At 47.5% G+C, this 15,473-nt stretch overlaps 1 protein-coding gene across 1 annotated transcript in view; it reads left to right on the forward strand.

Moving 5' to 3' along the window:
• Positions 1-3,942: 3,942 nt before the first annotated feature.
• Positions 3,943-15,473, forward strand: part of LOC137522477 (cytochrome P450 4A4-like) — a 50,394-nt gene continuing 38,863 nt past the window's right edge. Inside the window, exons 1-3 of the mRNA XM_068242543.1 lie at positions 3,943-4,253; positions 12,256-12,400; positions 14,343-14,387. Coding sequence (XP_068098644.1) covers positions 4,050-4,253; positions 12,256-12,400; positions 14,343-14,387 — 394 coding nt within the window. The 5' untranslated portion in view covers positions 3,943-4,049. The remainder of the gene's footprint in view (positions 4,254-12,255; positions 12,401-14,342; positions 14,388-15,473) is intronic.

Raw genomic sequence — 15,473 nt, forward strand, 5'->3', positions numbered from 1 at the left:
GTGGGGGGGTGCTATGCAGGTGCTGGACCAATTTCTGGGGTAGCTGATTCGCGCGCCGTGGCAAAAAAATGGGTGTGGCTTTAACTAAATGGGTGTGACCATGATCGGATGAGAGCAGAGCTAAATAATTTAAAGTGAACCCAGGGTGAGAGTGATATGGGGGCTGCCATATTTATTTCCTTTTAAATAATACTAGTTGCCTGGCAGCCCTGCTGATCTATTTGGCTGCAGTAAGTGAACTGAATTACACCAGAAACAAGCATGCAGATAATCTTGTCAGTTCTGACAATATTGTCAGAAACCCCTGACCTGCTGCATGCTTGTTCAGGGTCTATGGTTGAAAGAATTAGAGGCAGAGGACCAGCGCGGCAGCCAGGCAACTGGTATTGCTTAAAAGGAGATAAATATGGCAGCCTCAATATTATTCTCACCTCCGGTTCCCTTTAAAAGTGCAACGCAAAGACCGAGGGCCCAAGTTTTGTTGACCCTTTCCCCAGAAAATTCACATAATTGTGCAGGTTTTCTCAAGAAAATACACGTAATGTGAGCAGATTTGCCCAGAAAACGCGTTCAATCACGTAGCAGATTTGACCAGAAAACACATTAAATCATGTAGCAGATTTGACCAGAAAACACATTAAATCATGTGACAGATTTGACCAGAAAATACGTGCAATCATGTAGCAGATTTGAACAGAAAATACGTGGAATCATGTCGGCAGATTCGCCCAGAAAATACGTGCAATCATGTGGCAGATATGACCAGAAAATACGTACAATAATGTGGAAGATTTGACCAGAAAATACGTGCAATCATGTAGCAGATTTGACTAGAAAATACGTGCAATCGTGGCAGATTTGACTAGAGAATACGTGCAATCATGTAGCAGATTTTTACCAGAAAATACATGCAATCATGTCAGCAGATTTGCCCAGAAAATACGTGCAATCATTTAGCAGATTTGAACAGAAAATACGTGGAATCATGTCGGCAGATTTGCCCAGAAAATACATGCAATCATGTAGCAGATTTGACCAGAAAATATGTGGAATCATGTAGCAGATTTGACCAGAAAATATATGGAATCATGTCGCCAGATTTGCCCAGAAAATATGCGGAATAATGTCGGCAGATTTGCCCAAAAAATGCGTGCAATCATGTCGGCAGATTTGCCCAGAAAATACATGCAATCATGTAGCAGATTTGACCAGAAAATACGTGCAATCATGTAGCAGATTTGACCAGAAAATACATGCAATCGTGGCGGATTTGACCAGAAAATATGTGCAATCATGAAGCAAATTTGACCAGAAAATACATGCAATCATGTGGCAGATTTGACCAGAAAATACGTGCAATAATGTGGAAGATTTGACCAGAAAATACGTGCAACCATGGGGCAGATTTGACTAGAAAATACGTGCAATCATGTGGCAGCTTTGACCAGAAAATACGTGCAATCATGTATCAGATTTGACCAGAAAATATGTGCAATCATGTGGCAGATTTGACCAGAAAATACGTGCAATCATGTAGCAGATTTGACCAGAAAATATGTGCAATCATGTAGCAGATTTGACCAGAAAATACATGCAATCATGTGGCAGACCTAGCCAGAACATATACCTGCTGCTAATATAAATTAAAAAAACAAACCATTTACTCACCTGCAGCACTGCAGACCTCCTCCCGGCCTCCGTCTGGCGCGCAGCTCCCACGATCCTCTGCAGAGTGCAGCCGGCAAGCGCTGAGCAGGGCTATGGGAAAATGGCGCCCGAAGCCCTGCGTTGCAGACTCAGTCTCCAGAGCAGGGCTTCGGACGCCATTTTACAGTAGAGATTATTATTCATATGATAAAGGCCAAGTGATTAGACTACAGTCTATTTATATGTATATTGTGGGGAACTCTTTTTTTTCTTTTGGTTGAGCATTGCATTGCTTCATAGTATGTAAGTCTCCCTAGACTTACATTGCCACTACGACAAACTGCGGGGAGTGTACCACATCAAGATGTGACGTGATTAGTGTGACAGAAGCCTCAGGGCCCATGCACACTTAATCAGTTAGTGTGCGTTAGTGTGCCTTAGTACACGCTTATACGCATTGGTAAGCGTTAGTACGCGTTTTTCCATAGCAGTGCATTGTAACAAAGATTTCGGTTAAAACGCATTAAGTGTGAAAGGTGCCATAGGAAAACATGGGCATTACTTTGAAAATCAGTTTTCTTTCAGTTATATAACTGAGAGTAACTGATTAAGTGCAAACGGGGCCTCAAAGTGATAAGTCAAGAGTTAGATAAGGAGAGAAAAATCATGCGTTAAATTAGATAAGGGCCTGATGCATTAAGCAGTGGTAATATTGGCATGCACAGGTAGTGAACGGTAATTTTACTAATAATTATGCCAGCAGTGTAACCGTGCATTCTGCAACAACGGTTATCCGTGGTACATGGGTACTTCTTGCACAATGCTTTATCTGGGTAATCATCCCTCTACCCATGTACTGCTCATGTCCCGCTACTTGTGTAACGTGTAGTATACAGTACTTCTGACATAAGTACTGGTAATATTGCTGTGCACTGTAATATTAGGCCTTGTTCACATCGCATTGTGCGCGCTCTCGCCCGCGCTGAGAGATTTTTTTTTTGTAATCGCTGTGCGTGTTGTAAGCGCTTTTGTAAGCGCTTTAGCAGAGCAATTATTTAAAGAGGAACTGAAGAGAGAGGTATATGGAGGCTGCCATGTTTATTTCCTTTTAAGCAATACCAGTTGCCTGGCAGCCCTGCTGATCCTCTGCCTCTAATACTATTAGCCATAGCCCCTGAACAAGCATGCAGCAGATCAGGTGTTTCAGACTTTAAAGTCAGATCTGACAAGACTAGCTGCATGCTTGTTTCTGGTGTTATTCAGATACTACTGCAGAGAAATAGACCAGCAGGGCTGCCAGGCAACTGGTATTGATTAAAAGGAAATAAATATGGCAGCCTCCGTATACCTCTTACTTCAGTTCCCCTTTAGATCACTTAGTGACGTCAGTCAGGAAGTGATTACTTTGCCCCCAGAAATGAATAAATACAATGGATTTATTCATTACATCGCTGGGGAAATCGCTATACAAAACGCTTTTTCAATCGCTTTGCGATTTCCCTATACCTTCCATTCAGGGCAAATCGCCCTGAAAATGGTACATGCAGAGCTTTTGTCAGTGGCAAGCAAACAGAACGCCCCAATGAGAACTATCTCATTGGAAAGCATAGTGTAAGCGCTTTTATGGCGATTTGTACAAATCGCCTGCACTTAAAAAGTCCAAAAAATGAATCTAGTGGGAACGAGGGCTCATTCACACTTGTAAAACGCTATCGCTTTTGCTAGCGTTTTGCTCAGGCGATTTTTTTTGCGTTGAACACGAAAAAAATCGGCAGTCACACTTGACGATTTTTTTCGCGATCGCTTTTAGCACTTCTATAGCACTGAAATGCTATCGCCGAGAAATCACCTGAAAATGGTGGAGGCTACTCGTTTGCCTTTGGCGATTTGCATTAATCGCCGGCAATTAACGCAAATCACCAAAGTGAGAACGGGCCCATAGGGTATTATTGCAATAGCGCTTTAAAAAGCGCTAGCGCTTGAGCGTTTTGCCGAAATCGGGCCATAAAATAATGCAGTTTTTCCCACAGAAACAATGTACAGCTTTCACAATAAACATGAGGTATTTAAGAAGCAGCCTGAAAAATACCAAAATATCCACAGGAACTATGCAATGCAGCTTAGTAAAATACCCAAACTAATGATTATATGATAAACTTTTTTTCCTTGGATTTGTGCTAATACTATTCTCCCTTGCGGTTTTCAGGTTACTTTTGCCTTTCCCCCTACCGACACTAGATGGCGCCACACGCACAGCCGTGTCAGAGAGTGACGGCATAACACGAGGGCTGGGCCTCCGCATAGACAGTGGATTGGTTGACTTTTATGATGCTTGTGATGTGGTTACTGTATGCTGGCTGCATTATGCAGAGCGGGACGAGGTGACCTGTCCTCCTGCAGTCATGATGTCAGGTCTGTGGAGGATCCTCCACTTTCCCTGGCTCTCAGGGAATATCTATCAGATTGTACAGCTAGCTGCTTTGCTGTGTGCTGGACTGCTGCTGCTGAAAGCAGCCTCCCTTATTTACAGGTGGAAGTGGCTGAAATCAGCTGTGCAGGACTTCCCCGGCCCTCCCACTCACTGGCTGTATGGAAATATTAACCAGGTGAGACAACTGTGTGGGGTGCAGCAGGGTGGTGATGTGTTTATATTCTACTTGTTGTGCTTTGTTTTTCTAGCTATTCCTAATTCATGGAAATAGTGGGGGCAGAACTGGAACTATACAGATCTGATCAGATTCCTAAGCTAATGATTAATTGGCAGCTTTGAGTAAGGTTTTGTTTATATTTAAAATGACGCCAGCGATTTAAAAAAAAAATTTTTGCGCAATTTCTTTCCCTCTCCTCCCGGCGCTTACTTGCATGTTGCGATTTTGTGCAAACCTCTTTTCAAAGCGCTTCTGCAGAGCGATTTGTTTTTTCACTTCCTGTCGCAAGTGAACTCTTTGACCCGGAAAAGAATAAATGGGCTCTATTCACAATGAGGCATGCGGTAATGGATTTTTTACTGCAAAATTACCGCCAGCGGTAATCTCCGCATTTCTTCCACATTCACTAAATTTTTCCACATGCGGTAAAAAAGTGCGGAAACAGCCATTAAACCTGCGGTAAACATGCGGTAAAAAAGTTGCATGAAAAGTTGTTAAAGAAAAATGTCAAAGTCCAGCAAGCACAACACTTAAGTCTGCTAAAAAAAAGGACTTTTACTCAACCGGGGCTCCCCTCAGCCCCCTGCAGCTGAACGGTGCCCTCGCCGTGTCCCTCCGATGCGCCTGGACTCGCCGGCGGCCACTTCCGGTTTGGCCGTCACCGGCCGACAGGCTGGGAACGCGGCTGATTAGCAATAGCGCCCTGTATAATGCTATTGCGGCCGGCGACGGCCGAACCGGAAGTGGCCGCCGGCGAGTCCAGGCGCATCGGAGGGACACGGCGAGGGCACCGTTCAGCTGCAGGGGGCTGAGGGGAGCCCCGGGTGAGTAAAAGTCCTTTTTTTAAGCAGCCTTAAGTATTCCTTTAGGGCTGGAACCCACAAGAGCGGTTTTGTGAGCATTTTGGCAGCGCTGCGATACGCTAGCGTTTTGCCAAAACGCTCAGCTAATGTTAATGGATGGGACAACTTCCACAGGAGCGTTTGCGTTTCTCAAAAACGCAAACGCAGAACATGCAGCATTTTGGGAGTGTTAGCGCTTCAATGTTAAGTATAGAAACGCTAGCGTAATCGCTTATCAAAACCTAAACTGAGCAGTTTTGCTAGCGTTTTAAAGTTACAGCACACTGTAACAAAATTAAAATTAATTGAGAGGACCAATCAGGATTAAACCACGAATCGCTAAACGCTACACAACCGCTGACACATAAAATACACTTTTTAAATACGCACCCTAAAACGAGCATGAATCTGCTTGCAAACCGCTCATACAAAACGCAAGCGGTTGCGTTTAGCGTTTGCGGATTTCAGTGGGTTCCAGGCCTTAAGCCTCCAGACTTCATTTAAATCAATGGGAAGCGAAATATATCACCTACTACTTGTAAGTGATAAAAATTCGGTACTTAACGCAGAAATAATGCGTCTTAATTTTTTTTAAGAATTTGGATTTTTTTGCGGAAAATACCGACTTTTGCGGAACTTTTTCCGCATTACTACCGAACATTTACCGCATGCGGGAAAAACATGCGGAAAATTTTGTGAATGTCAATATGGCGTTGTTTTGGTCGCAAATTCCCCGCAAGTAACTCATTGTGAATAGAGCCCAATGTATTTATTCTTAAAAGCTCTTGGGAAATCACTATTCCAGGGCTTTTTCAAGCGTTTTACGCAGGGCTGTGGAGTCGGGGTAATTTTGGGCATCCGGAGTCGGAGTCGTGGTTTCGTAAACTGAGGAGTCAGGATTTTTGTACAAAATCCACAGCCTTGTTTAGTGTCATTTTGAGTCATTTTGGGTACCCGGAGTTAAAGTTGGAGTCGTGATTTCATAAACCGAGGAGTCGGAGTTGGAGTTGTACCGACTCCACAGCCCTGGTTTTACGATTTCCCTATACCTGCCATTATAGGCAAATCGCCACAAAAATAGTACAGGCAGCACTTGGCTGAGTGTATCAGAATTGAACCACTCAGATGTGAACACTCTCATAGGGAATCATTGCACAAGTGCTTTTAGGGTGATATTCAAAATCGCCGGCGCTTAAAAAAAAATGTGAAAATGCCCTAGCTGTAAACAAGCCCTCAGGGCTCATTCACACTAGGGGTGGTTTCTGCCTTTTTTCAAGCGCAGGCAATTTTTAAAATCGGCTAAAAAACGCTTGTGCAATGAATCTCTATGAGAAGGTTCATATCAGCGCGGTTCGTGCGCTGTGCGTTCAGCAAAGTGGTGCCTGGACCATTTTTGAGACGATTTTGCCTCAATGGAAGGTATAGGGTGAACGCTCACAAAATCGCTTTGCGCAGCGATTGCGTGAGCGTTTTTAAGAATAAATACATTGTATTCTTTTCCGGGTCAAAGAGTTCACTTCCTGACTTGCGTCAGGGAGTGAATTACAAAACCGTTTTGGAAAAGCGCTTTTACCAAAAACGCAGCGCGTAGGGGAGTGCCGGGAGGGGGAAAAAAGTGCACAAAAGTGCTAAACGCTTGCGTTTTTGTTTTTAGGTGTGAATGAGGCCCCAGGGCTGGTGCACACCAAGAGTTTCTTTGCGCTTTTAAAAATACCAGCGTTTTGAAAAGTGCTTGGCTAATGTATTTGAATGGGATGGAGCACACCAGAGCGATGATCTTTTTTCCCCAAACGCAAATGCGGATCCTGCAGCATTTTTGCTGATTTCTGAGGTGATTCAGCCTCAATGTTAAGTATAGGAAAGTGCAAAATCGCTTTGAAAAGCATTAGATCAGAGCCATTTTCCAAGCGTTTTTGTTATAGAAGCTGTTCGGTTACAGATCTAAAAAATAAACACTACACCAAAACACTCCAAAAATCGCTAGGCACATGCCTAGAATCGCCTAGGAAAATCACTTTAAAAAAGCGCTAAGTGTTTGTGATTACGCTAGTGCTTTTTGGTGAGCACTGACCTTCAAACAAGTTGTCAGTAAATCACTAGGATTTGTTGACGAGATGCTAATATTTCACTGTTACACATGCATGCAAGCTAGAATTCTTTTCATCTCATTAACTGGAAAGCTATGAAGAAATTGTAAAAATGCTTTCTATATGCCATTCAGTGGCGCAGCTAAGGAGCTCTGGGTCTCAGTGCAAGTTTAAGGCTGCTTTCACAGTTAGACGTTACAGGCGCACGTTAGTGCAGCCAGTAACGCAGCCCACCGCACAGTAATGAAAAGTCAATGGGCTGTTCACAGTGCCCACGTTGCGTTACATTGTAACGCAGCACGTCAAGTTAAAGTGCTGCGTGCTGTACGTTATAAGCGGCTAAGCCGCGTTAGACTGTTTGCACATGCTCAGTAGTGTTGGAGGAGGAGGTCTCCCCTCCTCCTCCTCGGCCAGCCACATGGCTAATTAATATTCACTGCACGGTGTGACGTGCAGTGTTTACTTCCTGGAGCGGCCGCTCTGTGCGGCAATTGGCTGGCGGGTCCACGTGATGCCGCATGTGTCCAAGAGTATGCATCACGGCATCACGGACGCCAGAATGAGCTGCACAACGCGGCTCAGTATGACGTCCACATCCAACACCACCAGGCGTTGCGTTAGGGGCACATTATGCGACCATAACGTCCCCTAAAACGCAACGTCCTGGTGGGAAAGTGGCCTTAGGGCCCGTTTCCACTTGTGCGGTGCGAATTAGTTGCGTAAAACGCAAAAAACGCGAATTTAACCATGTCAGTGCCTGTGTGCTTTTACATTGATTTTATCCGAAAACACCTGCGAATTTGTGGTTAAATTTGCATTTGAAAACGCATGCGAATTTCCTATTAAATACATTGTATGCGAATCGCACACCGCAAGGCAGTGTGCGAATTCTGAGGGCTCTGCCGTGCAGATTTTTTCTGCACAGAAAAACGTTTAGAAATCCTGACAAGTGGAAACAGTCCCATCCACTTGTATTGTCTATGCGAATCTGCATGCTGGAAACGCATGCAGATTTGCTCTAGTGGAAACGGGCCCTTACATTGGGCCTCCCGAAGCATTATTATTATTTATTGTATTTATCCATGTATAGCAATTACATACCAAAATCTTGCTAATGACCACCACAGTGTTTAGGTGCAAGAAGGGGATGGGGAACAGTTTTGTTAATGATTACCATTATTTAATGCAGGGGTCCCCATTCTTTTTTGGTCAAGGGCCGGGTCAACATACTTCAGACTGCTGGGGGCCCGGAGTATACATGAAATGATGTAGAACATAACATTGAGCCTAGGTATTGTAGACAATGCCTATTAACATGGGCAGCCCTCATGTCTCCCATTTAACCAGAGCAGATGTTATGCCCTCAAAACTCAGCAAGTACAGACATTATGCCATCAACACAGCATGTGCAGGTAGTATGCCCCCCACCACAGCATGTGCAGATAGTATGCCCCCCAACACAGTATGTGCAGGTAGTATTCCCCCCAACACAGCATGTGCAGGTAGTATGCCCCCCACCACAGCATGTGCAGATAGTATGCCCCCAACACAGTATGTGCAGATAGTATGCCCCCCAACACAGTATGTGCAGGTAGTATGCCCCCCACCACAGCATGTGCAGATAGTATGCCCCCAACACAGTATGTGCAGGTAGTATGCCCCCCCAACACAGCATGTGCAGGTAGTATGCCCCCAACACAGCATGTGCAGGTAGTATGCCCCCCAACACAGCATGTGCAGGTAGTATGCCCCCACCACAGCATGTGCAGATAGTATGCCCCCCAACACAGTATGTGCAGGTAGTATGCCCCCCAACACAGCATGTGCAGGTAGTATGCCCCCAACACAGCATGTGCAGGTAGTATGCCCACCAACACAGCATGTGCAGGTAGTATGCCCCCCACCACAGCATGTGTAGGTAGTATGCCCCCCAACATAGCATGTGCAGGTAGTATGCCCCCCACCACAGCATGTGCAGGTAGTATGCCCCCCAACACAGCATGTGCAGGTAGTATGCCCCCCAACACAGCATGTGCAGGTAGCATGCCCCCCAACACAGCATGTGCAGGTAGCATGCCCACCAACACAGCATGTGCAGGTAGCATGCCCCCCAACACAGCATGTGTTTGCAGTTGCCTACCCTCCCACTCCACCATTAAGGGCCACCCTGCCATAGTCCCACCCCACCAGCATGGGCCACCCACCAAACTCTTTCACCCCACCAGTATGGGCCACTCTCCTACGCCACCAGCATGGGCCACCGACACCCCACTAGCATGGGCCTCCCTCCCAACCCACCAGCATGGGCACCCTGATACCCCACTAGCATGGGCCTCCCTCCCAACCCACCAGCATGGGCCACCCTGATACCCCACTAGCATGGCCTCCCTCCCAACCCACCAGCATGGGCCACCCTGATACCCCACTAGCATGGGCCTCCCTCCCAACCCACCAGCATGGGCCACCCTGCCATCCCACTAGCATGGGCCTCCCTCCCAACCCACCAGCATGGGCCACCCTGCCATCCCACCATCATAGGCCACCATACCATCCTCTCACCCCACCAGCATAGGCCACCCTACCAGCATGGGCCACTCTGCCACCCACCAGTATGGGCCACCCCACCAGCGTGGGCGACCCTGGCACCCCACCAGCCACCAGCATAGGCCACCCTCCCACCCCACCAGCATGGACCACCCTGGCATGCTAACAGCATGGGCAACCCTGACATTCCACTAGCATAGACCACCTTCTCACCTCACCAGCATGGACCACTCTGCTACCTCACCAATGTGGGCCCTCCTGCCACCCCACCAGCATGGGCCACTCTGCCACCCCACCAGCATGGGCCACTCTGCCACCCCACCAGCGTGGGTCACCCTGCCACCCCACCAGCGTGGGTCACCCTGCCACCCCACCAGCGTGGGTCACCCTGCCACCCCACCAGCGTGGGTCACCCTGCCACCCCACCAGCGTGGGTCACCCTGCCACCCCACCAGCGTGGGCCACCCTCCCACCCCACCAGCATGGGCCACCCTCCCACCCCACTAGCATGGGCCACCCTCTCATCTCACCAGCATGGGCCACTCTGCCACCCCACCAATATGGGCCACTCTGCCACCCCACCAATGTGGGCCACCCTACCACCCCACCAGCATGGGCCACCCTGCCACCCTCCCACCACAATGGCATGGGCCACCCTGCCACCCCACCAGTTTGGGCCACCCTCCGACCCCACTAGCATGGGCCACCCTGCCTCCCCAGTGTGGGCCACCTTGCCATCAGTGCCCCCAGCGTTTTCCCATCCCCCTCCACCATCAGCACCCAGCAGGGGGGTCGTGCATTTACTTCTGAGGTAACATTTGCTGTTTATTTTATATATGTGGAGTAATTTGTGCATTTCACATATCAGAGGCATCGTTTTCCTCATGTCACATCTGTGGTAACATCTTTTGGATTTTACATCTGGGGTAACGGTGTCTGCATTTCATATATGTGGTATCGGGTTCTGCATTTCACATTTGTGCATTTGTATTATGTGACGTAACAGTTTATATTTCACGTGTGGTTATAGTTTCTACATTTTATATTTGGGGTAATTGTTTCTGCATTGACATTTTAAGTTATGGTTTCTGCATTTGACATCTGGGTTAAGGGTTTCTGCATTTTTCATGTGGCGCAGTGGTTGTTTAATTAGCTACATCTTGCTAGTACTGAGTTGGACCCCTTTTTACTTTCAGAACTGCCTTCATTCTTCCTGGGATTCAGATTTTGGTCAGAATGACAGCATTACACAGTTTCTGCAGATTTATTGGGCTCGATTCACAAAGCGGTGCTAACCCAGTTAGAGACTTTAGGCATGATAACCATTGCACCACGCTGGTGAAAAGCCAGTTTAGGCATGATAAGTTTAGGCGTGATAAGTTTAGGCATGATAAGTTTAGATCGCGCGCAAAGTCCTGCGGCAGCGCCATTAAACTCTATGCGAAGTGCACCAGACTTTGCTAGCGCAAAACTTTTGATCAGCTGTGCACTGCGCTGCTAACCCAGTTGGTGCCTAAACTTATCACGCCTAAACTTATCACGCCTAAACTTATCACGCCTAAACTTATCACGCCTAAACTGAGTTTAGGCGTGATAAAGAACTTTTCACCAGCGTGCTAACTGTTAGCACCGCTTTGTGAATCAGGCCCATTGTCTGTACATCCACATTATATGTGTGTTTTTGGGTGAAAAACCTTGTCTAATTACCTTTATGGTCACTTTGGCTAACTGTGTTGGGAAAAAACTCAGGGCCCTTTTGAGTTACACTGTTACATTACAGTTTACTACACCCACGTCATGGCCATACCCATTTCCCTTGACATCTATGTCATGTCCACGCCAACTTTTTTGCCACGGCGCGCAAAGCGTGCCGCACTATGCCTTTCTCCTTGGTGCCCCGGATCTCTTAGGCTAATTTCACACCAGGACGTTGCGTTAGAGGGGGCGTTAAGGTCGCATAACCTCCCCCTAACTCAACGCCTGGTGGTGCTGGATCTGGACGTCAGAGTGAGCCGCGTTGTGCAGCTCACTCTGGCGTCAGTGATGCCGTGATGCGCACTCTTGTGCGCATGCGGCATCACGTGGTCCCGCCGGCCAATCGCCGCACAGAGCGGCTGCTCCAGGAAGTAAACACTGCACGTCACAACGTGCAGTGCATATTAGCCATGTGCCTGGCCGCTCTCCGCTCCTCCCCAACATTACTGAGCATGTGCAAGCAGTCTAACGCGGCTCAGCCGCGTCCAAAGTACTGCATGCAATTCGTTGTCTTGTGACGCAGCGTTACAATGTAACGCAACGTTCGCACTGTGAACAGCCCCATTGATTTTTCATTACTGTGCGGTGGGCTGCGTTACAGGCTGCTCTAACGTGCGCCTGTAACGTCCCACTGTGAAACCAGCCTTAGGATCCTAGCAACGCCCCTGATTTAAAACATGCCTTTTTGTTGCCTCATCGGTATTCTTCATCTAATGCTGTAACACTTTGCAGTTCCGTCGGGATGGGAAAGATCTGGAGCGGATCATGGTGTATGTGGAGAAATATCCCAATGCTTTCCCTTTGTGGATTGGAAAATTTGTGAACAGTGTACTTGTCACCCACCCAGAATATGTGAAAGCTGTGCTTGGCCGATCAGGTAGGATTGCAATCACTGCGATGTCTGATGGGAATGATCACTAGTCTTGCTTTCAAAGTGTTTGAGATAAATTTTCTGCAAGGCGACCAGAAGTAGATGGGATGGGAGAGACATGCAGTATCTCCCTGTATCACATTTGCAAGATACTGTATGTATTATTATAATGTATTGTAACCTCTATTTATGCTACTATATATAAACCTCTATATATGCTTCTCCACTCTTCTTAATAAGCCTTATGATAAAATAAAGCTGAGTACCCACAACACAATTTTAACGACCATTTTCCAGATGACCGGCGATATGTTGAGCAACAAGCGTTCAGTTCTGCGATCTCGTGATGTGGGTACAGAGGCGCGATCACGCGGATGTAGCTTAGCATTGCGCAATGATGACAACCAGGCGGATCGGATCTTTAACCTCCCTGGCGGTAAGCCCGTGCTGAGCACGGGCTATGTCGCCGGGAGGCACCGCTCAGCCCCCGCTGGGCCGATTTGCATAATTTTTTTTTTTTGCTGCACGCAGCTAGCACTTTGCTAGCTGCGTGCAGTGCCCGATCGCCGCCGATCCGCCGCTATACGCGTCACCGCAGCCGCCCCCCCCCCCCCCAGACCCCGTGCGCTGCCTGGCCAATCAGTGCCAGGCAGCGCCGTGGGGTGGATCGGAGTCCCCTTTGACGTCACGACGTGGCGACGGGGGAAGCCCTCCAGGAGATCCCGTTTTTTGAACGGGATCTCCGATCGCCGGCGGCGATCGGAGGGGCTGGGAGGATGCCGCTGAGCAGCGGCTATCATGTAGCGAGACCTCGTCTCGCTACATGAAAAAAAATAAAAAAATTTAAAAAAAAAACGTATTTGCTGCCCCCTGGCGGATTTTGCCAAACTGCCAGGAGGGTTAAGATCCCTGACAACTCTGTGCAAAGTACCGTGATCAATGGACTTCTCCTTCACACCCATCGTGTAACGTCATGTGACATCCTGCATACCTGCCGGCCGGAAGATGGATCGTGGGACGCTCGTTGTCAGGGAGGTATTCAGCTTAAAGGACACCCGAGGTGAAAATAAACCAATGAAATAAACAATTGTATCTATCCTCTTCCTCCTAAAAATGACTCCACAGCTAAAATCTATGAACTATTGACCATTTTTATCTCTTTCCTGCTCTCAGAAGCCGTTTTCTGCTAGGAAAGTGTTTTATAGTTGGAATTTCTTATCAGTGAGGGTCGCACTGTAGTCTGACCCCGTCCTGCCACTTACATACCTGATGTGTAACCTCCTTAGCGTTATGCCCGACACTGTGTCTGTCCCCAGGAGTCCCCCAGTATAATTTTTAGAGATCCCATGGCTGTAATAGCTTCAGCTAGCACTAGGCTAGCTAGCAGTGGTGGCTGGCATCCCCCGATTACTTTTGATCCCCCCGATCGCCCACTAAATACATTAACCCCCCCCCCTGGTACCAGCAATCGCGCAGCCTCCCTGCACATCTCCAGTCCTCTCTATGGGGAGGATCGGGTCTGCGCATGACGTCATGTTCGTTCCTCCCCATAGAGAAGAGCGGAGCTGTCCGGGGAGGCTGCGCCTATCGCTGGACCCAGGCTGGGCAATGTATTTGGCGGGCGATCGGGGGGATCAAAAGTAATTGGGTGGATGCCGGCCACCACTGCTAGCTAGCCTAGTGCTAGCTGAAGCTATTACAGCCATGGGATCTCTAAAAATTATACTGGGGGACTCTCGGCTGCAAACCCTCCTGAGCGGCGTAACGCTCAGGAGGTTACCTCTTTCAGACAGAGAAAGAAAAAAAGGAACACAGCATAGTTATGTGTGTGCTCGGCACTGTACATACCCATGTCTATCTCATCATGTCACTTCACCTCGGGTATCCTTTAAGTTACATTGTTTCCTGTAAGACAGTTGAAATAATACAATTTTAAACTGTTTTCCAGATCCGAAAGCATCCACTGGGTATGGCTTCCTAGTCCCTTGGATTGGTGCGTATCTTCTATCTCTGCTTTCATGTTATAGAATCCTGTTTGCGGTGATTATTGCGGTGTTTATTGAATGTCTGTAGAAAGAATGGTTGTTGGAGGAAAGGGTCAGCTGAAGATATGCTAGCTCTGGTTTCATGACTTAAGCAGAGCCAACTAAGGAATGCCCTTAAAAATAACCACACTAACTACATAATGGTTTTGGAATAAATAGGCGACAGCTTTATTAAAGAAAACCTGTAACATAAAAATGTTCCTCTGGGGGGTACTCACCTTGGGTGGGAGAAGCCTCCGGATCCTAACGAGGCTTCTCCTGTGTCCTACAGCGGTTTTGCTGTGCCCCTCCGAACAGCGGGGATGTAAATATTTACCTTCCAGGGGCAGTATCGGCTCTCCGCTCGGAAATAGGCGGAACTAGCCAATTGCTGTTGGTCCAATCTATTGCGAAGGCGAAAGTCTCCTGCGTCTTTGTAGTAGAGCGGACCCGACAGAGAACGGCTATTTCCGCCTATCTCCGTGCTGAGAGCTCCAACAGAGCCTCCGCCGGAGCCACGAAGGGTAAATAAATCAAGCCTTGTCAGGCTTATCGAGCCAGGATTGCGGGAGACTTTGGGGGGAGCCAGCGCTGAACTGCCTGCAGCTACAGTGGAGGGGGAAGCCTCATTGGGACCATTAGGGCTTCCCCCTCTCAATGTGAGTACCCCCCAGGGGATGTTTTTTTTTATGTAGAGTCTCTTTTTAAACATTTAAAAACTGCCATAATGATTTTACAAAATGCCTAACTTGAAAACAGTTACAGTTCCTACCCCTTTGCTAAACATTACCGTACACCTGAAGGTTGGAGGCGTAAATGATTAAAAACTGGTTAAAAAGAGAGGGAAGTGGCCCGCTTGCCTCTCCAGAGGAAAAAGCCAATGACGTCTTTGGATAATATCTTTAGCAGAACATAAAGGTTGGACAATACAGGGTTGTATTGCTCCTTTAGTTTAATCAATACTAGGATACCCGAGCCATGTTGCATGTTTTCTCAACCAGTTTTTAACCATACGTATTATACTTTCTTAGGGCTTGTTCACACTACAAGAGCTT

This window comes from Hyperolius riggenbachi, chromosome 6, assembly GCF_040937935.1.
Source record: "Hyperolius riggenbachi isolate aHypRig1 chromosome 6, aHypRig1.pri, whole genome shotgun sequence".
NCBI lineage: Eukaryota > Metazoa > Chordata > Amphibia > Anura > Hyperoliidae > Hyperolius > Hyperolius riggenbachi.